This window comes from Colletotrichum chrysophilum, assembly GCF_026319265.1.
Source record: "Colletotrichum chrysophilum strain AFK26 chromosome Unknown scaffold_87, whole genome shotgun sequence".
Taxonomy (NCBI): Eukaryota; Fungi; Ascomycota; class Sordariomycetes; order Glomerellales; family Glomerellaceae; genus Colletotrichum; species Colletotrichum chrysophilum.
Window position 1 is genome coordinate 113,104 of NW_026517374.1, and position 23,472 is coordinate 136,575.

Consider the following 23,472-nt stretch of genomic DNA (forward strand, 5'->3'; position numbering starts at 1 on the left):
ACTGATCTCATACGGCCCGAGCGTTTGGAACACCGTCAGAGGCAAACGAAGAAGAATGGTCTAGACGAAGACAACAAGGCTGGTGGTACCAAGAACTGAGATCCCATACTGGAAGCCTGATAAGAGGTGCGATTATCAAGTGATCACTGCATTTTTGGTCATCATTCCGGTCAACTGGTGCGTCCGCTGATAAAACAGCGACGGACACATTGAGAGTTTGAACCTTAATGGGTGGCAGGGGCAGGCTCAAGTGACAAGATGCCCATTTACCACACCTTCATCTCAGTCAAAGTTTGTTGAGACTTTGACAGCTTCAATCGAAGTCCACGGCTGCTTTCGCAAACCACTGGCAAAAACACCCAGTTTCTTTATCAAGGGATCCAGGTAATGTTCTGAAGACACGTGTAATGCGTGAAACCGCCCCACATAAAGTGTCGCGCAGCGACTCAGACTCATCAGGTGTTTTTTTCTCAACTCAAACCTTGAACTTCGCAACCAGCAAACGCACCTCCAACAACCACATCATTTGCTCACCGACGCTCGATTGGCTAGAAAGAAAGAAAGAAAAAAACGCATCACAATGGGATCCACGCCGGCTTCTCAGAGCCTCCCATTGACAACAGAAAATGGAGTTTATGACAGCGATGGCGACTTGATGCTCCACGTCGGCCCAGAAATGGCACGATTCAGGGTGTGTTCCAAATCACTCGCACGATCATCTCCGGTCTTCAAAAGAATGCTGTATGGAAGTTTCGCCGAATCAAAACCTTCAGACGACGCAAAATGGGTCGTTAGGCTACCCGAGGATGGGGCCAGGGCGATGGCAATATTTCTGAGTATCATCCACGGAAAATTCCACGTCACGCCGGAAACATTGTCCGTCCGAGACCTTTACGATCTTCTAACGCTCACCGAGAAGTACGATGCCACCGCCCTTCTTAGGCCTTATGCACATCGATGGATCGATGCTGTCGGTTCCCAAACGGATGATCCGTATCTTTTGTGTGTGGCATGGGAGCTGGGTCACATTGAGCTCTTCGAGAAGATGATGGTCACCATCACGCGAGACTGTACCGTTCATGAAGATGGCACGCTTCTATATGGAGTGCCGACGAATGAGCTTTCAAGCTGTATATCAGATGCGACTGCGTGTCTGGACCCAGACAGAAAGCTAGAGCTGCCTTGCTCATTTGATGTGAATTCCAGGTCTCAGCGTGCCACACACCTGGATAACTCCTGGACATTCCCAATGGACTCGATCCTCCACCTGCAGCCCGACAACATGATGGGTAAGCCGGACTGAAGCTTCGTTCATGATGCCCTTGGTACGCTAACAAAAGGTGATTCAGAGACAATCAAGAAGAACCGTATGGCGTTAGTCCAGGAATACCTGAAGCCCTATCTAATACTTTACGACGCTCTGGCCAGAGGCAGATGCACTGTAGATTTGGGCCGCCGAGAACACTTGACATCAATTGAGGAACACTCGGCATGCGACGCAATGGCCTTTGGGTCTCTTTTCAAAGCCTTCCAAAGCCTCGGTTACAACATCACGTTACCTGGCATTGCAAACAGGTACAACGGGAGTTTTAGAGACCTGTTCTATGTTCTACCTCGGGTCAAAATCTTATCACATCATTTCGATTGCTTGAAAAGCTTCGCTGTCGAGTTGAGAGAGGGCGATCATAGAGCAGGGGAGAAGTGCAAAAGATTGGAGTTCATTACACGGAGCCAACTTCGCTATCTCAATAAGCAAGCTGAGAAGATGGGTTTTCCGACAAGGAATCCCGAAACGAGAGCGGAAGATGAGGTGATGGGATTTCTGACGAGGAAGTTTGATAGAAAAGCGAAAGAGGAGGTGTTCTGGGGGCAGTCGAGGCGCATAGAACAACCTGCAGCGTCCTGGGGGCAGCAACGCGCCGATCCTTCATGGTGGTAAGCTTTGGGATGGTCATTCAGAAACAAATCATACACATGCTTGAATGTTGACTCAGCTCTGAAAGATTCAGAAGCCGTATAGATTCTAGATAGAACTACAATGTCTGGGTAGAAGATAAACTGTGGGACCCCCACAAAGGGTGTCTCGCCAGAGTACATTACAATGGTGGAATGTTTCAAAATGGTCTTTCATGGCTGTCTCAAGGCCTGTGATTATGAATTCATCAAAGGCATAGAAGTAGACCGAAGCGAGTGTTGACGTTTGCCTAGCACTCTACTTTTGCCTAAAATGCTTTCCATAAGTACCTAAGACTGCCATTTTATTCAATCACCCATCATCCGAACTCAACTTTTCAGGGTCCAACATGGTCGGCCACTGCGCAACTCCGAAGATGACGACACCCACTGAAGTCAAAGTCTGCGACAAGGATGGCGACCTGATCCTTCGCGTAGGACCCACGGAGACACTCTATCAAACCTGTTCTCGCAGTCTCGCTCGGAAATCGCTAGTTTTCGAGAGGATGCTCTTTGGCAAGTTTGCAGAGTCTCGCCCCGCTGTTGGTGATTGGGTGGTCGACTTGCCTGAAGATGACACTCGAGCGATGGGGCTGTTTCTGGCAATGGTTCATGTGCAGTTCGATAGAATACCGAGACCCTTGCCGCTTGCAAGTTTATACGCACTGCTCACTCTCACCAACAAGTACGATGCCTCCGCCATTGTGCGAGGATTCGGGCGCTCGTGGATCGCCCCGCTGCAGAACTTTGTGCAGGATTATCGGCTGCTGGGAGTCGCTTGGGAACTCGGTGACTCAACAGTGTTTTCGAAGATGATGCGGGCGATGATTGAAAATTCGGTCGTTGGCTCAGATGATCAGTTGCATTTTGATCACGGCCTTGGACCCCATCCATTTCCACTCGAAGATTTCGTCTATCTGAGATCGACGAGACTCATTGGTATGCGAACAACAACTTCGTGTCACAGTTCAAAACTGACCATACCCATCGCAGAGATGATTGAGGAAGGACGACAGTCCTTGATAGGAGTGGCGTTGTGGACGCTGACCACAGGCCTGAACATCCGTACGGGATCCTCGATTGTATACGAATGCCGGTATCTGGTACAAACACAGTCAGCAGAAAACCATCGCTGCTGCTGTACGATTCTGGGATCGTTGGTCAAGATCCTTGCTCATGAGGGATTGTCGCTCGAGACCATTTGCGGAGAGGATGCGTTCCGTCACAGCCCCAGAAAATTTCGAAGAATACTGCGAGACAGCAAAATCTTCGCTTTACACCCAGAGTGTGATAAATCCATCGCCAAGGTTTTGTGGGATGGGGCCATGCAAATGGACAAGGTCTGCGAGGAGAAATGCGAGAGGATCAATGTGAGGTTTTGGTGAGGCAGGCAGAAGACAGGTACCTATCTGGCGTGGGGTAGCTACCCTAAATGAGCATGAGAGCGGAGAAGGAGTTAAGGCAGGCAACCTCATTTCGACAAGATCATTCTGTAAGTTAGAGGTAGCATGGTAGGAATGAATATTATTCAGCTACTTCGATTACATGCTCATGTCGTACATATCTTGATAACCCCACAACTCTTCTAAACCAAAGTTTTAGAGAAGGAAATATGGTCAGACAAAGACTATTGTTCATAGACAACCAATGTTTTCAATCCTCCTCTTTCTACTGTCTAGGAAGTTTGCTGAGGTAGTCGCAATTAAGCGCTGGCACCGTTGAAGGAAACCAGGTTGGGGCTGCCGCTCAGGGTACCGGTAACGCGGCCAGTGGTGCCGAGGGCCTTGATGCGGTTGGTGACGGCAGCGGGGGTGGAGAGACCCTCAAGAGCCTGGAGGTAGACGGCCAGACCAGCAAGGTGGGGGGCAGCCATGGAGGTACCGCTGAGGGAGGCAGTGGCAGAGTTGCCGCCGATGTAGGAGGACAGGATAGAGACACCGGGTCCGAAGATGTCAACGCCGGCACCGTAGTTGGTGAAGGAGGCCGGACGCCAGCTGGAGTCGATGGCGGCGACGGTCAGGGCGTTGGGGGCGTTGGCGGGAGATTGGCTGGAGACGGGGAGAGGGTTGCCGTTCTCGTCACCGTTGCCGGCAGCAACGACGGAGAGGACGCCCTGGTTGTAGGCAGCGTTGATGGCGGTGGTCCAGGTGGTAGTGGCCTCGCCGCCAAGGGACATGTTGATGACGGAGCGGGAAGCGCGGGACTTGGAGACAATGTCGTTCACGGCCCAGTTGAAGCCGGCGAGAATGGCGGAGGTGGTGGACTGGCGGCCCTCGAAGACCTTGACGGAGATGATGTTGGTCTGGGTGGTGTTAGTGGATGGGTCAAGGAAGAGTGGGGGGTTGCCCTCAGTTGCGGGAGCGGGATGTCCCGGCTGATGAAACTGATGTGGGCTTGAGGCTCAACTCACCTGCTTGGCAACACCGTAGGTAGAGCCACCGATGGTACCGGCGACGTGGGTGCCGTGGCCGATGGAGTCGACGTGGGCGGAGGAGAAGACGTTGTAGCCGAGAGTGGCACGTCCGCCGAACTGGCTGTGGGTGGAGAGAACACCGGAGTCGACGACGTAGGCGTAGGTGTTGGCACCGGCCGAGGTGTCGTAGACGTACTGGGTAGAGCCAGAGGTGCGGTGGGAGATGGTGCCGAGACCCCAGGTGGCGCCAGACTGGGTAGTCAGGGCGCGCTTGGGGTTGACCTCCTCAACGACGAAGTCGGAGAGGTACATGTAGTAGTCAGGCTCGACAAGGGCGACCTATGATGATGATGTCAGTCTGCTGCTCGTCCAGGATGAGACGATTGGCGAGGAGGCCTACCTCGGGGCTCTTCTTGATCTCCTCAATGGTGGCCTCATCGAACTCGCCAGAGTAAGCGTTCCAGTTGCTGATGTTGAACTTGTTCTCAACACCGACGGTGTCACGCTTGCCGAGGGAGCGGCGGTGGACATCGGCAACCCAGGTCAAGTGGGAGTCGACGTTGGCGGCGGCATCCTCCTTGAGGGTGACGATGTACTTGCCGGGGGCGAACTTGGGCTCGTCGCGCTTGATAGCGGCGGGAGCGGCAAGGACAACGGGGAGCAGGGCTCCGACGGCGAGGGCGAGGCGGCGGAAGTTGGTCATTTTGGCCGATGAGGGGAAACCTTGAGGATTAGATCAGGGAGGCGACTGAGCTTGAAGCATGGGGCTGAGGCTGAAGAACAAAAGCTGAGAGGATGGCGAGGAGGGCGGCCATCTTTATACATGATTCTCACGATGCGTGAGTAGGAGGAGGAGACATTGGATGTTGTCAATCCGACATCTCATTGCGCCTATCGGCGTGGTATCTTGCGTGATAGTTTGCCAAGTCTATGGTCTCCAGCTACAGGCTGTCAAGCTTCCTAAACTGGACCTAGATCGTGGTGATGGAGCAAGGAATCTGTGGGCTCCGTGAGCTGTATACGAGAGCGAGTTGTCTGCGGGTGGGAACTGTTGCCTCCGAAGGCTGAAAAGCAATTGACACACTTATCCGCAATTGCAAGGGGTAAGCGTGCATCATTGGCAGCAATGCCCTCTATTCCCCAGCAGTTAATCTATCCATAAGCTTGGTTCTTCCGCTGATGCGCGGAAACCAGCTCCGCGGTTCAAGAAAGCCAAGCGGGAAGCATGCCGGGCATTGACCATACTCTATCATTGTCAATATTGTGAATAAACGTCCGATCTAGCTCCACAAAGCAATTCCGCGCTGGCGGGGACCGCTGTGCCATTCAATGGGACATCCAAGCGTGTCGATTCATGGTTTGTTGCACTGGCTTCTTGGCAAACAAGTCATCCTCGATTTGGCTGACAGCAGACCGTTGGACGTTGCCTTAGTTGAGGAGCCTTAACACACCCAATTATGCTTAAAATGGAAGGTCGCGTAGGGCATTGGTCAGAGCCGATGTAGGCGGACCAGCACTTAATTAAAGGTGGCGCAAACCCACATCTTTCCCGCCTGCCAATTCCGTAGTGATATCCGAGAAAATCGGGGGTTGAATAAACTCCAAATGGAGACGGGAGATCCCCAGACGGGCCAATTGCCGGCCAAGGCGCTCACCGTCGTCCGGATCCAAAAGAAAAGGGTGCCCCGATTTGTCTTGGCCCTGGAAGCGCAGGTACCGCAAGGGGCAATTGGACAGCTGAACGTCTGGAGGCGAAGACACGGCACAGCTGACGGCGCAGTTGAGATGAAGGAGCATTACATGAAGGAGGGTGAATGGTCTGGGGAAATCGGGACGCGCTGCTGATGCGTGTGAACGCTGATGCGTGGAAGGATTGGCATCCAGGTACCGCGGCAATTGGTTTTCTGTCAGTTGGTGCAGATGGATACTCGTATTCATCATGTTGTCACTCGAGCGCATGCTGCGGCGGCTGTTTGTACAGATTCGAGCGTCCATGCAGACATCAAGGTCAGAATTCCTGTTTGAATTTCGTTGACAACCCGCGATTGAAGATATCGAGCTTCCTGAATAGTCAATCGAGTCACCGTCGCATGTTCGTTCTCGCACATCGCTTTTCCGTGCTGACCTGTGGAGTTGTCTTTCGGATTTACCATTCCGATTCAGGCTGTTCGAACGGATGCCAATCGATCCTCGTGCAGCCCACATGATGCCATGAACTCTTCGCCCGAGCTGACCCAGTCAACTGCGAGTGACGCAAACTCCCTTGTAGATGGCAGATAGGCTTGTGGGGTCCCGCCAAGCCGCCACGAGGGGAGCTCGGATGTCTTGGGCAACTGCCGTCAAGCGATAGGGGGGCCGTCGCGAAGCCAAGGAACAAGCTTGAGAGAAACATGGACGGGGCGAATTCGAGTGACCGGCCAGAGACAGGCTTCGGGAAAGCTTCATTGGGGGATTGGAGAACGGCGGAGTCCGGGCCCGGCCGGTCGCGTGACTCGCGCACTGATATCACGAAAAGGCGAACTCCAGCTTGGCGAGGGTTCACGAATTGGATTGGTTTTGATCATTGGGCTGTGCTTCGTAGGGAAATTCCAAGGTTGGACATCCTGCTGCAAGGAGTCGGGAGGGAGGCGCCGATGGCGGCGGCAGTCAAATACAGTAGGTCCTCTTAGAACTGAGACCGAAGAAGGAAAAATAAGGGGCGAGGCGTCCTGCGTGCCGCACACCTGCTTGAGAATGACGGATCAGGTGGGAAATCGCCTCTCGGCAGACTGGGCGAGAAGAGATCGCAACGATTCTGGGGCCGAGCCGACGGGGAAGGGATTAGGAAGGAGATAAAGAATCCTGGCGTGTCTCGCTGGCCGAGGTTTGCGGGAGAGGAAATGTGCGCCGTGCTTGGCGGCAGGGTTAGCTCAGAAGGAATCATTGAGCGCAATTGCGCACTTTGTTGCGCATGTCATCTTTTCCTACGATCACACTTGTCAGCAGGAAGCAGATAGCTCTCAACTGAAGTCCTTCCTTTTTGATATTTGAGCTCAACTGTTCTTAGGTTCTGGGAGACACGAGGGAGAGCGGGAAATTCCCAGCATGTGAAGGCTCCAGCGTCTCCATTCAGTCGTATTGCCAAGACTTCAACTCAGTGGGGCAGATAGGAACACATCCCGACTTGGCACCGAGGTTCTCGTATCCGCAGGACGAACTTTGTTGGCACGTGAGGCAGGACAATGACTTCGGATCGTGTGTTGTTGATTTTGAACATGAGGCTCTGCGTAAAGTCGTCGCGAGAGCTTCTAATACAGGCCAGAGGTAGTTGAAATGAGAATCCGGGGGGTTGCAGTGCTTTAGTGAGCCTGGGGAGACGTACACTGCGTGGTAGGATTCGTAATCATCCTAGGAAGGCCAATGATATCGACCGGATAGGCCCAAAGATGCATACCGACGATAACTGCCGCTTGGGAATTCGTGGGGGTTCGCTTGTGATGGAAGACGGGAGGATATGCACGTTAGCAGCTGCTAATTCCTGTGCTGTAACGCAACCCCCGGAATGTGGGCGATACGGATACATGTGTGTATGTTTAAGGCACAAGTGCCTAACGCCAGCCAACGCCGCTGCATAATAGTATGCATAACTCTGTTGGTAAGAAGAACATCATTACCTTAGTTTTTATCAGTTGCCTTTGGAGTACCGTTATCCATACATTCCAAAATCTATGTTATGTTTCTTACCCTTATCATGTAAGTAGTTGCTTGATGTCCCGCCACCCTACATCAAAAACCTTACTAAACCTTTTCATTTTAACTGCAATTATACTATTTTTTCAATGGAGGATATATAAGTACGTTATTTCATTGCCTTAAGCGCGAATTGTCCGCCTTAGGCTCAATATTCCAGGTTGCCGGAAGACAACACCTAAGACGACTTATAATTTTATACAACAATTATTCTATCAAGTTTTGCAATGGTCTGCAAGACGAGTTAGCGTCAGTTCGACAAGAAACAGTCCAATAATTTACCATGTCTAGTAATTAGAACAAATGAGCTAATCCGGCGAGCAGCAATTGTGCTCAAGATACAAACTACATAGCCACAGAGAACTTTCGATGTCCCGTAGCTCACCGAGCAATTGACTTCCGATCAATGTCAAACTGATTGCTAGCCTTCATTGTATCAATTCCGCCCAGGGACTCTAGCATTCCCTATCATGACACCTCTGTCGTATTAAATCCATCGACAGCTATTAGTTGCATATGTTGTGACCAGGAGATACTCCGAATACAGAGTAACGTGTGACTTGTGTGAGCCCTAGCCTCTTTGTGCATTCGTCTCCCGCATTGGTCCGGAAGCGAATTTAAAGATCGTCGTTGTTGATGCAGATGATGTGACGCTCGTCCGAATATTCGCAAGCCTTAGAAGGCCCTTATTGGTACCACCGAAGGGGCGTGCATTCCACAGGTCCTCACCGACAAAATCGGACTTGGAATCCTACTTGCCATCGAACTCAACAGTGCCAGTTTCAAGAATGATTTCAGAGAGTTGTGTTTCAGAACAGTTTGATGCCGTGACAGTGATTTGCAACATCGTTACTAGAATAAGAATGAAAACGAAGGTTTTCCATTATCAAAGGAGGCCGAGCCCAACGGCGGTTGATGGGCTTAGAATATTCAGTTAACGTTCAGTAGCAAAGCGCGACAAGACATGAACGAACCTCGGATGAAGTTGTGTTGATCGGTTCCAGAGACACCAGAAGCGTAGTGTCAGTTGTCGCAAGCCCGTGAAAAGCAACTAATTTATGGAACTCTCACGCTCCAGCGTTCTGATTTGACCGAGTCTTACTGTTATGATGATAGCGCCATCGTGACGAGGTAAGAGCAGCTAACGGCACCACAACGTGAGGGCTTCGGAAATGGCAAGTCTGTTGCGTGTATCCCCTTTTATGTCCGGTGCTGTAACTCCAGACGGCATCAAAGAATTAATAGATGTGAAGATGAAATTAGTAAGGGCGTGCGCCTTAGGATAGACTCTCAAATTGTGCAATGAGTCCAGGGCGAGGATGGCGACATCGTTAATGATTTTAACGGCCGAGCTAGATCATCATGAGCCAGGCCTAGAGTCGGACGCACCCGCGCAGCTCGCTTTGATATCAAAAAAGAAAGCACGCTAATGAAAGCCTAATAGATGCGAGAAAGGTGGTGGTAAATTATTCCAGTTTCATTTATGTGTATTCGATCCCCCGTTTGTCACCCTTCGGCAAGCAAAGCCGAGCATAACTGAACTCTATCCCACCTCGCATCGCGTTATTTGCTGAGAAACCTTGTCCTAGTATAGCCCTGAGTGCCTCGCATTTCAGGTCGGCACCTTTTCTTAGTTGCCGGAGAGAAGTTGACTGCTTGTCCTTCTTGCTGCGTCTCATGCATACGCTTTATCCATTGAATCAATCCAGTCCATCATTTAAATTCACTAATTTTGCACGCGGAAGCCTTAACCCTCACAACGCAAGGCTTCCAGACCGGTGTCATTTGCACACATTTAGATGCAAATTCCTTTATCGCAGTCCTGCGGCAAAATTAGCATTCCCATTCGGCAGTGGTAGAGTGTTAGCTTATCAACTGACTGAGCGGCTATTGGCTTTGCAGGTCTATGATGTATTAGTTATTAAATGACTCATAGTTGGACTACACAACTCACGCAACGGCCGCCTGCAGGCGGTAATGTACAGCAAACCTCGCGTGCAGCCAGAACAGGATTAGGCGCCGATTGTACGACCTTTGACGGCAGCTCTGCGGCTAATGTGATGGCCAAAGAAGCAAGCACAACTAGGTATGCGTTGATTTGCATGATGAAAGCAAGATGAGAGATGTGTGGCTATTTTTCATTAGAAAGTAATATGTCAGATATCATTTAATCTCTTGCCTTTTCGTGCTCAACTCTTTGCTTTATACTTTTGCATGCGACGGAGGGACAATGACCCTAACCCAGGGTTGCGAAAGGGTGTCTAGTCATGCTTATCCCATCGGCTGTCGCAGTCATATGCCAGCCGATGGGATACGACATTGATTGAGTCGCAGCCTCTACACGTCTCTTCTTTTCCGCCTTTTAAAGTTTTCTTTGTACAACAGGTTACCGTCTGGATTTGTCGTGTTTGAAGCATTTGTATCCTTCAAGTAATCTCAGCACCTGACGCCAATCTAGATAGCAGGGATCTATGCTGACGCTGTTGGCTTCTACAAACCAAGGACACAAGGCTCAATAGCAGGATGACAGAAAGGTCATTGGTTCCCGTCCTTGCTCATAAGCTCTCCGTGCGGCTTGCGGTATCTTTTTCTCTCCTACTTCAATTGTGAGATGACAACGCGAACCCCGCTAGTTGATTTTGCGATTGACATTAGTTGAATTCATGGAAAAGATCAGACGGAGCTCCGATATCAGTCTCAACCAATAATATAATGAGACACATCCGGTGGTACTGTCCGGCATCCAAACAAGCAAAGTCTGTAGACCAGTGCTTATGCTCTGTGTCGTTCTTGGTTATGAAGACGAATGATGGACCGCTGAAATTGGAATTTCCCTCCGTAGAAGGATTGTAAATGACCCGCTGAATAGCCTCGAACACCGACATCAGTGTCGGTGTTTTGGAGAAGTTGGAGGATCAATGAATTTTCATCTCTTGAGATTTTTATCAATCAGGCAGGAGGTTGTGCTAACGGATGGGATGAACATCTGAAGAATCGTGTTACATGTCTCGCAACGCGTAGTCTGAGTAAGAGCTCGAACGTATGGTCCTCGGCTGGGCCTATCCTCAAATTTACCACTTTCCTCCGATTCAGCGCAATGCGTATGCTCGGACTTCTGTCCGACGTGACTTACCCCATCAATCATATTCCTACAAGGTCATGAGCAGTGCCAAGATTCATGCCGTAACAGATTCTCTCTTCAAACAGGCTCTCTCTTCAACGTCGATGATTGATCTTGGTAGTCTACGGCGACGTGACGATGAATAGTTATCAATTCCGCCGGAAGAGTGGCCATGATTTCCGTCACCCGGCGAGTGCCTTCCCAATCCGTCCCGGCAATCCCGCCGGCACGGCACACGTTCCAGCCCCCTTCCGAACCAGTGGAGATCAGACACATTCCCAAGCCGCTTACTGACCTAGCACACCCGCATGACCCTTGAAAACTATTCGTCCCTCTCGGCAATCTGACATTTGCCATCCCGCGTAGCTGATCGCAAAACAATAGGGGTGGGGATCAGATAACGTCAAGCGTGGGACATTCGCCGCAAAATGCCTGAAAATGCGGGGGATATATGGGGAGAATTCCAAGCCACAGCTGTCAGAGCTATCCCGATGAGGCAATTATTCGCCGGGTAAGAGGCGGATGCTCTGCTTTTACCCCGCGGATTACTTTTCTCTTCAAGGAGATTCGTGGACCGCGCCCTATGGCCAAGAAAGGCACGCGGCGCCAATTTCGGGCGGGAATGGCTATTCTTGAATTTGCCGGGTGTTGATGCCCGGCGGCTGGTAGGATACTTATTTAAAGGGTCTTCTCACGATGGGTTCATTGTGAGTGCCTGCTTTTATCCAATTCTCTTTACTCACATCATCGATCGCATACTCACTTGCCTCTTTCTCTACCAGAATATCGTATAACACACCACCGTTCATTGAGAGCAACCAACGGATAACAACAGACACTCACCATGCCGCATGCAGAGTCTCCCACGCCAGCCGGTCCTCCCACGATCGCCGGCGTCCAGCTCCATGTCAACGACGACCTCCTCTCACCCAACGAAGTAGAGCAGCTCATCCCCTCATACCCAACAGAAGACCTCGAGGTCCTACGTAAACGCTACCGTGAAAATGGCTACCTTCTTCTCAAGGGCATTCTCCCTCGGGAGGACGTTCTCGACGCTCGCGAAGCCTACTTCAAGTCCCTCGAGCCATCAGGGGTTATCAAGCCCGGCACATCACCACGCGACGGCATCTTTGACGATGCGAAATCACCCGGCGACTACCCCGGCATCGGCGCCGGCAGCGTGAAGAACTCTCGGCCCGGAGAGACGGACCGGTCCGCCATCTTCGCCGACCAGGCCTTGAAGGCACACACGGAAGACTGGTATGCGGGGTCCGAAGACGGAAAGGTGCAGGGCTTCTGCAATCACCCCGCCCTACGCGACTTTGTGGCGAAGTTCACGGGCTGGGGAGACAACACACTCCCTGTCAAGAGGTCACTGTTGAGGAACAACACCCCCGGGAATAAGGCTATCGGAGTCCACTATGACCAGTCGTTCATGCGCTACGGCGAGCCTACCTCCGTCACTGCGTGGGTTCCCATGGGCGATGTCCGGCTCCAGGGTGGAGGCTTGATTTATATGCAAGACGGCGAGAAGCTCGGCGAGGAGATTGAGAATGAGTTCACAGCCCAGGCCAAGGCGAAGGGCATGAGTGATGAGGAGACGAGGAATGCCTTCAATGCGAACATGATGACCACGGGATTCCTCTGCGACGGACCTGCGGACTTTGGGCGCAGGTATGGGAAGAAGTGGCTTGTCTCTGCTTACGAGGCTGGTGATGTTGTTTTCCACACGGCGCATATGGTCAGTCGGCTTGCAGCACTCATTCTTTTTATCATTTGCTGACCAAAACCTTAGATCCACGCTTCAACGAAGAACTTTGACCCTGAAGGGCGCATTAGGCTCGGCACAGATCTCCGATTCGTCGATAAGAGCCGTCCCTGGGACACGGTGAGTTCTTTTATTCAACCCATCGCTACGAGCTGGTGCTGACGAGAAACAGCGCTGGGACAAGCACTACAGCTTCAATGACGGTATTTGATTCGTCAAGGCAGTATGAGACTGTAAAGCATAGGTGTCACAGTGTCTTTTCGGGATGACGCCACGAACAAATTGCATAGCCACGCGGATGAATTTGAATCATTGATTAGAAGCTGTCAAGCTCAGCCCATTGCTCTTTCAATGTCTTGACCAACGCCCCTGTTTTCCATTGCACAATATTCCTCACCTGTGCCAAGTACTTTATCGTGTGTTCTCTCTCCAGCGGATGTCGTATGAGATGTCCGCCTGTACCACTGTTAGCATGTCATAGCAACGTGCAATGACTCGTCTTGATGGGACTTACAAAGAGACAGCATATGCGCTGGGAGATAATACGCATTCACAGCCTCGTTTGAAAGTGCCAAACCCATTAGAATACACAAGTAGAATGTTATCTCGCGCTGGAGATTTCGTTAGCTTGAAGATCCTGCCAGACTTCAGCACATGTGGCTTACCTCGCTGTCGAACCGCTTCTTCGTGCCCTCGAAACCAACCATTGAGTTTGAGCTGTTGTAATCTTGAAACCTGAAAATGGCTTTTGAGGCATAGTAGTATCCCAGACCAACGGTTGCTAAACGCCGATATCAGCGATCGTTCTTATCGTCAAATGCTTCCAGGTCTTGCGACCAGGGCCTCAAGATGCACTCACCTGGGCATGCACTCATCCACAACACCGGAAACGGCTTCCCCCTCGCCAGATCCGGCCGGTCATAAAACAGCGGACGGAATGACACCGGCTTGTCTCGATACCAAGCCTCGACTTCACCCTGAAGCTCCTCCCAGGCGGCGGTGCTGCTTGCCAGAAATCCCGTGCCATCATCGGGGAAGAAGAGCTTCAACACCTTCGCGAACAGGTAGACTATCCGGTTCGCTTGCGCCGTGTCATCGTTCATCCTGAAGGTGGAAGACCTTTCGAAGTTCTCCAGGCAGATCTCGATCGGTGTTCGGCGTACCAAGAATACATATAGCGCCTGCCTCAAATGCACCCAGCTGGCCGCCTCAGCAAGCCCGCCTTGAGTGACGAACCTTGCAATCGCGTCATGGTTCAGCAAGTTGCGGGTCCCGCGCAGATGGTGGTAATGTGAGTCCGTCTCGTTGTCGTACTCCTCGTATAGGCGCATGATGACGACGGCCGTCAGGAGGGTAGAGTCCCAGGTCTCGGGTGGTTGCGAGAAGGCTTCGATGAGCAGCTCGATGCATCGATTGTGGTAGTAGGTGCTCTCAAGATCAGTCTTTTCGGCGTTGTCGTCAGCTTGTGTGTCAAATCGGCTCGCGAGGGCGAAAATGCCGTTGAGGAGGATTGGTGTGCTGAGAGCTAGGCGAGGGACGTCGAGGGTGAACGGACGGGCATCGTGACATGCATCAATCTGTGTGGAGTGAGATTAGACGGGATGATTAATCATCAGAGACCACGTAAGTGAAGCCTACCGAAGGAGCTATCCTCATGATGTATGTGCGGAACAGATATGCTTGACGTCCGGTAAAGCCGCAGTGTTCGGGATCCGTAGGCTGTGGTCGTACCTCGACATCTGATATAAGACTCTCAGTCCGTTCACGCGGTGCTGATCCGCCTTGAGTCGACGGAGAATCCCCTAGGAGATACGATATCTGAAGCTGGGGTTGGACCTCCCCGGGATTCCATCCCCCAGACTCGGAGGCCAGGCCATCGCGGATGGAATCGAGATAACCGGGGCTAGAGGCAAAGCTTGATCGATTTGGAGGCTCAGCCGGCGGGCCCCTGTTCAACATGAACCCGATGGGTGCATTCCCATCACCGTGCGATCCGTGGCCGGTGAACCTCTGAGCAGGCGCCTCGCCAGGCCTCGATCCCGCAGGAGGAGAGAAGGCAAAAGTAAGTTGCTGGCTCTCGAAGGACGCTGAGCCGTGCGGTGACGCGTGAGATCCGACGCTACCACTCCTCGCGGCCGCCTGGGTGGACTGAGTGGCTGGTGACGAGGAGGCTTCGGTCCCGGTCTCCTCTACTCCTCGACTTGCCTCGCTCTTACGTCTGGCTGAACATAAAATAAGCCCCTGGTGTAACGAAATGGAGCGATGTGAAGGTTTGAGAAGGAAGCCAAGGGATTGACAATGTGTATAAATTGCAACAGAATGTCTGTGATGGGAAAGTTGTCCAGGAAAGGAAAGTCAAGTCACACCTCTCTGCTGCTCCAGCTTCTGGACCTTATCGCCGACAGAGGCACTTTTCCTCGAGCTGCCGGGTGCATGCTTAAAGCGTAATGTGGTATCAAAGTGACACTCCAAGTCCGCCTCGACGCAGGCGCCGCAGCCCGTTGCGCCGGGTTGCACGACGCATTTGCGGTGACGCCGCCGGCAGGCGTCGCAGCAGCGTCGGGGCTTCATGTAGCTCTAACCACCGACGGGCCCCTGATCTGTTCGTCTCTCTCTCTGCCTCTCTCTCAAGAGTGTCCGAGTGTCATCCGAAACCTGCCGCATTCGGTACTCACTGTCTTGTCTCCTTCCACCGGAAAGTAATCACCATTGCCGTGAGTGGTGGGGGGTTGCCACAATCAATCTGGCCGGCCGGGGGTCGGGGTGAGGATGGACAGACAAACGTACGATTTTGGGTGTGTTGCGGGGGAAGCAGAGGTGAATCCCGCGGGATACATGGCCTTTTGAAGACATGGCGGGCAAACAGGGCATTGGTCGGGGCTCGGGATCGACGCGATGCGGGGGTGAATGCGGGGTGAATCCCGAGGATAAAACATGCCTGTCGCTCGCTCGCGATTGGGTTCTGCATCGTCACGTTTTAGCCCCAAGCCAAGGTTGAGTTGGAGGGTCTCCATTTCAAGTAAAAGCCTCCGCATTTAAGGTAAAAGGCTCCGACCTGCTGAAGAATACGTGGCGTGTGGGCTTTTACATCGTGGTTCTCCTCTCTTCTGTATGAAGTTGACTAACAAAGCATGATTCAATGCCTTCTTTGAAGACTCCATTCATGTCAGGTGATCGGGTTAATGTACAGCCAACGGCACAATCCTCTACCGAAGACCCGGGTCAGCCGCGACAAGATGAGTTGAGGTATTAATATCTCGACGACAAAGATTCCGAGACGACGGCTGAACCCCGTCAGATCTCCGACTTCACGATAAGTTGCAACTCCCACCCAATCACACCAGGACAACAGTAGCTGGCCTTATCTGATCACATCCCTTCACAGGATGGCGTCAACGGGAGCCATCCGTGTTCATACGAGGACAGCCCCGTATAAGCTGCCACAGAGGAAGCATTGCGAGTTTGTCCTGTTGAATCATACAGGTCACGCTGACCGTGTCAGCGGATCAAGCCCTAGTTGACCCACGATGCCGAGGGTGGCGAAATCTGCGCTCAGCCAACAAGCTCGATGGTAAAAGTCTTGATCCTGTTGCCAAAGTCACTCTCACTTGATGCGGGCCTTAAGTGGTCTACAGTAATAAAAGAGCCGTTCTTGAACACGAACACTTTGGTGGATTAATTTCGATCTGTACCTGAAGATCCAGCACTTGATCTCGTCACTTTCTCGTCAACAAAGCCCGATGACAAATACAAGAATCAAATGAAAATGCGCGGATGAGGGCCGGGATATGAGACTGCTTAGGCCTCAACACACTGCCACTGAGCACCGGCTGTGGTGTTGCCCCCCGAAGCCGAGGCCAGGCGGGAACGCTGAGGGTACGGGCAGATCAAGCGCTCCTCATTGTCGCCCTGCTCATCCTTCCGTTGCAAAGGAAGTGAGTCTGGAGCCTTTCCCTGCTCTACCCAGGCAACGAGAGCATCCCACATGGCAGTTGGCTGCCCTCCCACACCCCCAGCGCAATGGGCCAACCCAGGAACCTCGAAGACACGGTAAAAGTCCTGAGCCTTGGGGTCCAGCTTCAGGATTTCATTGTAATAGTGCGTCGTCTGCTTCAGGGGAATGAGGCCGTCGGCCTGGATCGGAGACAGTTAGTATGCATTTGAACGACGTTGAGAAGATCGACTTACAGTGCCATGGTAGGTCATGAGTTTCCCACCAGACGCACGGAATCCAGACAAGTCTGCATCAGCAGTCCCAATGATAGAGTTGAACTCGCGGATGGACTCTTTGAAGAAGACGGGGAGGTTCTCGGGGGTCAAGTCTTTCCAGGATGCAGATGAGTTCTTCTGCACAAAGAGGGGGATCCATTTGTCGCCAAATCCAGCGGGCGCGCCCTCGCAGGTGCCGTTGCTGCAGGCGGTCTGGGCATAACCCAGATCCGAAGTCTGCGCCCCTCCGGACGCATCGCCGGAGAGGCGAGCGTCGAGGTTCGGGCCATACCAGAGGAAGTCTCCCTCCGGGGTGCGCGGGCCTGCCCAGGTCGACGCAGCGACCACCGCAGCCGTCTCGCTGATAGTGGATGTCTTGCCGGAGCAGTTGAACTGCTGTCCCACTAGAGTCATCGGGTCAAATTCGCAGGCCGATTCATCAGAGACGAGACCATCGACAAGGCCATCGATGGGATCGCACTCTGCGATGGCGGCGGCAGTGATGTAGTCGAATTCGCAGCCTTCGGGAAACTCTCCGCGGGAGTTCATGAGCGTCTGTGCCCAGATGGACGCCGAGAAGAACTCGTTCCAGTAGATTGCAGGCGCCGAGGCAGCGATGCCGTCGTACGCGTCGGGGTATCTCTGGGCTAGCATCATGCCCTGTCGGCCACCTTGCGAGCAGCCGCTCCAGTACGCGTACTCGTGTTTCTGGCCGTAGAAGTTCTCGGTGACAGCCTTCACGATGATAGACTGGCAGAAGATTAGCAAGACACGTCCACACACCCGAGAGTGTCAATGTTTGTCGTGCGACTGGAACTCAGTTACAACTCACCTGGTCATGCAGGGCCACGGAACCGAAGTTTTGGAGGTTGTACAAGTTGACGTTCCCCTCTGAGACCATCGCCCAGTCGTCCGGGGTGTATGCAACTTGGCCACTCTTGTCCTGAAGCCCGGCATCAATGCTTGAGGCAACATAGCCCTCGGCAACGGCGCCAGTCATGGCCTGGTACGAAAGGAAGAAGCGGCCCGCGATCCAGCCCCCGCCGCCGACGGACTGAATGCGGCCGTTCCAGGTGCTCAAAGGCAGCCAAGTCTCGACACCGAGACTGTCATCCTGGCCGGGGTGGGTGTACGTGATCGTGATGTTGCAGAAGTCGACGCCCTCGGCTTTGATGGTCGGGTGGTTGTAGTTGTAGTCCTGCGATGCAGTCTGGGTGTAGTTCAGCACTGGGACTGCCGTCAAGGAGAGAATCTCGGCCCCGTAGAGCGATGGTATGGGGATGTTGGCGTCGGCGCACGCAGAGACGGGAACGACTGGATACGACATGTTGAGTCGTCGGTGGAGGTTTGAGTAAGTGATGAGGAAGTGGTTGGCTGATTTTACAACTCACAGGATTTGCGATGGGCAGACATCGTATTTCTACTTTTTTTTGAATAGTGCAACTTATCGCAATTATAATGATGATCTTTGTGTTCTGCCGAGATGCCCGCAACTCCTAAAGCGAGAACGCGGAATGAGGTTCGGACACGGAAGGCCCTGATTGGTCTATCCAGGGATCACCAAAGACGACAAGAAGCCATACGCGGCTCTCCTGGCTTAATCCGAACTACCCCACAGAAGAGACAGCAAGCAATGGGGAAACGACGTCACTACCCGTGTTGACAATCGGGAACCAGATTCCGATCTTACAGCTGGTGTAACGTGCGGCAGGAACCATCTCGGTGATGGACCCAGCGACTCTGAGTTGGGCACTTTCTCGTAATCATTATATTTGCTGATCTGATCCAACCAACCAGAGTCTTCCCAGAGCGGGTGAGTCTAAGTTCAAAGTGCACTGGAGATAGGTCAGTCTCCGTGTCAAGGGCTACTCGACATGCTTGGGTTCTTGCGGCCAGGGCGGCCGGACGACTCTGTCATCAGACACACAACTCTCTCGCGGTTTCCCGCAATCAAACGAAAGAGGCATGATTGAGCTCAAAGTCGACAACACTGGGCTTCATGCTATGATGTCAGACTGCAAGTAGCACATTATCTAGGATCTCAACTTTAGGCAACACTTCATGAGCCACTACTTGCGACCGAGATGAGCAGGGTGAGCTGGGTATCATTACATAACCTTAACGTCGCTTTGTATTCTTATTCAGGGGTATCTCTTTAGAAAAGGTCTCAAGGGTTTACAACAGTATCTAATGCATAGTACGCCATATTCTGGGCGTTTTGCACCTTGTCCTTATCGTCAATGTGTTCACAGCTGATGTCGGATTAGCAAGACGTTCAGCCATTATGCTCGTGCACAGAATACATACCAGTAAGGATGATAGCACGCCTTGGTAACATCATTTGGTGCGGGAGCATAGTTGTCGACGTCGGTACACCTTCTCTGATCCCCGGTGATTTGAGGAATGTGTTGTAGCTCATGTAGTAAGGTAAATCCCGACGTGAGCAGAACCTTCCCAGTCTTATCCCACCCAGACGTCCGCCAATCGTCGGCCATGTTCTGCCATGTAGGTCTGCTGAAAAATGGAGGACACAACGTGACTAAGGGACCCGTGTTGTCTGAGATGGATCCGGTCTGGAAGGCGATGGCAGCAGCCCCCGGCCCGCAGAGCGCGAAGTCGTAGGGGATGCACACGAAGGTGAGCCCCGTCGGGCTGAGTGCGGCCAGGTTGGCGTCGTGGATCCGGTTCTTTTCCCATGGCGGCTGTACGTTTGCGACGGGGTCGTAGTTGTTGGCTTTGATTGCTGTTCTCATGGCATCGTTGGCGTTTTCCTCTTTGGCGAGTTAGCGTATTGGTTGCTGGTGATGAAGTTCAATTAACGTACTGCCAAACCACTTGAGGAATGACTTAGAGCCCGTAGACTCTGGCTTTGCGAGTGCATCTGAAGCACTGCGGGCCAAGGTCTTAGCCTCAATCACAGCCGTGTAAAGCGTGTCGATTTGTTTGTCGCTGCAGCCTAACTCGTCTCCCTCCGCCTGGTCTACAACGAAGTAGCCGTCCAAAGCTCGCTTGCGATGGAGGCTGGAGTGTATGCTGTGAGTCTCGGCCGGATGAGCGGAAGAAAAGTCTACAAGAGCGATCAGAGCGAACAAAACAGAGAACAACTCCATCTTGGGGAGCGTTGTAGAAGCCGGGCGCGAGAGAAACAAGGCAATTCGAAATGTGCTTTTTCCATGATGTTGCTGCCTATCATCTGTGTATATGTACTGAACGTACACTGGCATCCAGGGGTGCCACGCGATTCATTTAGCAGCAAACTGCACCTAAAAAAGGGTGCCATACCCTGCTAACATTTTAAACTGAGTCAAATTCAAGGGGCAGGAAGAACACCTAAATAAATTCAAATGAATTATTCACTGCGTAGTGCTTTAAGTTTGCCTATGCTTAATTTCCCATCCTCGGGCTCGCCGCTATCGCAGTACGCAGACGCTGAGCAGCTTCCTTCACTCTGCTCGCCCTGACCTTACCTCAGTCGTCACTTTCTTCAAGTCAAGTCAAGAGCGGCCACACCGAGGTGAGCAGAAGGCCGAGACAATCACACTTGAGCAACAAAATGTCTTGTCACTACCAAGGTCATGGACGTCGACGCTTCGCTGCATGTCGTTCGCCGTTTGGTATCCCACCGACTACTGCATGACGTCAGTGCAAGTGTGTACGGGGTAAGACTAATCAAGTGGTGTTCCGCTTAACCGACACTTTTTTTGCCCTCGCAAATCGCCAACTTCAATAACCGTAAATTTAGAGAAGTATAAGGATTCACCTTCTACCTTTTGAACGCAGCTACATCCAATTTATAGAGGTTTACATTACACTACGAAAATTCTAGTTATACTTGGATAGAAATCTTCTGAGTACCGTGATACTATTGAAGTCTTGGGATTCAATGTGCTGGCGTTAGGCAGTAGTCGATGGAATAGCATGTGTCGTAGTGGATTGCGAATTGAATATAGGGTATATGAACTCCGAATGCTTTGAGAGAGAACTTTCAGCCCTCATCGGCGATCTCTACGGCGGCTTCGATGGTGGTGCAGCCTCAGCGTGGCAAAACCAACCCGCATCCGGCCGACACAACGCGAAGGCGTTACCAGGCTTTCGTTCTGAAACACGAGGCCCTGTCTTCAATTAAGACAAAAACAAAGAGGAAACTCGTCATACAGATGTTTGGAAAATGCCATCATATCTCTGTTATGTGTATGTTGAAATGACATCGTTGGGCTTTTGGCGCTTGGAGGACGGCAGACCGAAGCTTCAGGACTTCAATCATGGGTCCTCAGCCACAAGTGAGGAGCAGTTGGCGTCGGTATGTGGCGTAGGCAAACACAGCCTCTTCAAGGCCTTTTTCTCTTCAATGTCTTCCTTTCACCGAGGCTGAAAGTTCAAGATGGCGGTGATAGTACGGCGCGGAAACACACTCAGTGTTCCCACTCAGTGGAGCTGATGACATGAGCTCCAGTCATTGGGTGTTCCTGCATCATCCCGTGAAGAAGACGCTCGTCTCTCCCCCCAAACTGCAAGTATTTCCCAGTCGTGCCGCATTTGGCAACGCCTGTATCTTCTCTTGAGGTCTCGCGACTCTCGTCTGAGCTTCACCCTCGTGGCTGTCGAGCGGTGAACTGGGCCTGGGATGGTGATCGTGCGACCTTGGCCAGATGACAAACGGAAAAGGCGTGATTGGCCCACACCGCAAAAGTCATCCATACGAGACGTGTCTTGGCATCTTACGTAAAGATGGGTTTGCACCGATTCATCGCAGCGCTGGGAACCAGATCTTGGCAACCTTCCAGCTGACAGCCGTCAAGCGCTCACTCTCAGCTTCGGGATGGAGTGTTTATGTCGTCGAAGGTGGGCGAAGAGAAACTCATCTACAGGACTGTGTTTGCTAGGTGCTGCCCTTCCTTCATTCTTGTCGTCCGAGTTGAGAGTCCCATGCGATGCGAGGGCACATGGGCTCCGAGCCGCTCGGTTTACGGCGCGCGTTTTAACCATCGGACGCCGTCTCCAATGATAACGGTGCATAGCGTGCCCAGCATGCTGTTAATTCTGAGGTTGGAAGGGATGAACTCTACACCGCACCGCATACAAAACAAATTGCAGCAAATTGAAGCTCGTGGTTTTGCTCGCCCGGCCAAGTGCCCAGCCACGGATGCTCAAGTGACGCGTCAGTAAGGGGTGGCGCCAGCCGTCTTGGGGCCTGGGCATTTGCAGGGCATGACTGGGCGCTGTCGCAGGACGCCGTGGCCACGAACGACGAGAATCGGGTTCTCGATCTTGCGCGCCCACCTGATTGATGTCTTTTCCCCGGATAAACAAACAACAGTCTACCTAGACTACGGACAGCAAGTCGGAAGTTGAAACTGACTTATCGCAGCTATCGCTGGCGCTGGGTCGGCTATCTTGTTCTTGGGTGCAAGCCTTCGGAATAGAGCGGGAGCGCTGAGCCCCATGGGGTAAGTGGGAGGCCCATCAGTGGACGGGAGATGGGATATGCGACCGCGGCGCGATGTGACCAAGGCAGCGATGGGAAGAACCGGGTGCGGGGAGGGCGTGAAGCATATGCAGTGATGTTTGGAGGTTGCAGTGAGAGGGGCACTTGGATGCTATTGCTTTTCGTGTTGTGGTCATCCTCGGCGCAAAGGAGGGCGATGTGTGAGATGCGGGATGTGTTGAGAGTTGTTCGGTGTCAGCAGCAGTGTCAGCTTAGGTAGGGATTCAGCAAACATGAAGATGAATCAGTTTGTAGAGCCAGGGCAGGCGAAAGAACAGTCATCTTCCAGAGTGAGCGGCTCAATGATGCGATTCTTGAAAATGCCAGAAATATTCCATCAAACTCTTCGTGCTGAATGACATTCAGGCCCGTTGCCCGACCGGCAATCCCAGGACCCAGAAGACGCCTACCGGGCCCCGGCAAGGTTCTCTTCCCCCAGGCGCCTGGTGACAGCCGAGACCCATCCTGTGGACCGCGGCCCCGAGCACCCGATCATCAAACAGGACACCTGCATCTTGAATGTGTCGGGACTTCTCAATAATTGTGAGTGATGTTCATAGCCGCTCAATTCCGATGGACTGCAATGGCATGAAGAATTTTGAAGACGTGGCGATGGACATGAACCAGTGTTTTGACACCCGAGCCATGTACATGAAGCAAGAGCCCTCAAACCAGGGCATTGGAGACGGAAAGAAACCTCACGAACCGTGCCTGCAGTCTCGACGAACTGAGCTGATATCGAAGATGCAGGATCCACCCTGTTCCGAAGAGGTTCTCAGTGGCTGCCAGAGCCA

At 52.3% G+C, this 23,472-nt stretch overlaps 5 protein-coding genes across 5 annotated transcripts; 1 reads left to right on the forward strand and 4 right to left on the reverse strand.

Annotated features, from left to right (window-relative positions):
* Nucleotides 1-3,655: 3,655 nt before the first annotated feature.
* Nucleotides 3,656-5,069, reverse strand: PRB1_2 (proteinase B; the record flags this gene model as incomplete). The annotated part of the gene is made up of 3 exons (XM_053181973.1): nucleotides 3,656-4,255; nucleotides 4,364-4,705; nucleotides 4,767-5,069. The coding sequence occupies 3 exons, from the start codon at nucleotides 5,067-5,069 to the stop codon at nucleotides 3,656-3,658; spliced, it is 1,245 nt and encodes a 414-aa protein (XP_053034089.1).
* A 6,991-nt stretch (nucleotides 5,070-12,060) lies between these two features.
* COL26b_009239 (uncharacterized protein) lies at nucleotides 12,061-13,195 on the forward strand (the record flags this gene model as incomplete). The annotated part of the gene is made up of 3 exons (XM_053181974.1): nucleotides 12,061-12,957; nucleotides 13,012-13,104; nucleotides 13,157-13,195. The coding sequence occupies 3 exons, from the start codon at nucleotides 12,061-12,063 to the stop codon at nucleotides 13,193-13,195; spliced, it is 1,029 nt and encodes a 342-aa protein (XP_053034090.1).
* A 583-nt stretch (nucleotides 13,196-13,778) lies between these two features.
* COL26b_009240 (uncharacterized protein) lies at nucleotides 13,779-14,640 on the reverse strand (the record flags this gene model as incomplete). The annotated part of the gene is made up of 2 exons (XM_053181975.1): nucleotides 13,779-14,561; nucleotides 14,623-14,640. 2 exons carry the CDS (start codon nucleotides 14,638-14,640, stop codon nucleotides 13,779-13,781), a joined length of 801 nt encoding a protein of 266 aa, XP_053034091.1.
* Nucleotides 14,641-16,782: 2,142 nt separating this feature from the next.
* On the reverse strand, nucleotides 16,783-18,520 carry COL26b_009241 (uncharacterized protein; the record flags this gene model as incomplete). Its single annotated transcript, XM_053181976.1, has 3 exons — nucleotides 16,783-17,118; nucleotides 17,173-17,943; nucleotides 18,026-18,520. 3 exons carry the CDS (start codon nucleotides 18,518-18,520, stop codon nucleotides 16,783-16,785), a joined length of 1,602 nt encoding a protein of 533 aa, XP_053034092.1.
* Nucleotides 18,521-19,360: 840 nt separating this feature from the next.
* COL26b_009242 (uncharacterized protein) lies at nucleotides 19,361-20,303 on the reverse strand (the record flags this gene model as incomplete). The annotated part of the gene is made up of 3 exons (XM_053181977.1): nucleotides 19,361-19,445; nucleotides 19,501-19,966; nucleotides 20,018-20,303. The coding sequence occupies 3 exons, from the start codon at nucleotides 20,301-20,303 to the stop codon at nucleotides 19,361-19,363; spliced, it is 837 nt and encodes a 278-aa protein (XP_053034093.1).
* Nucleotides 20,304-23,472: the final 3,169 nt, after the last annotated feature.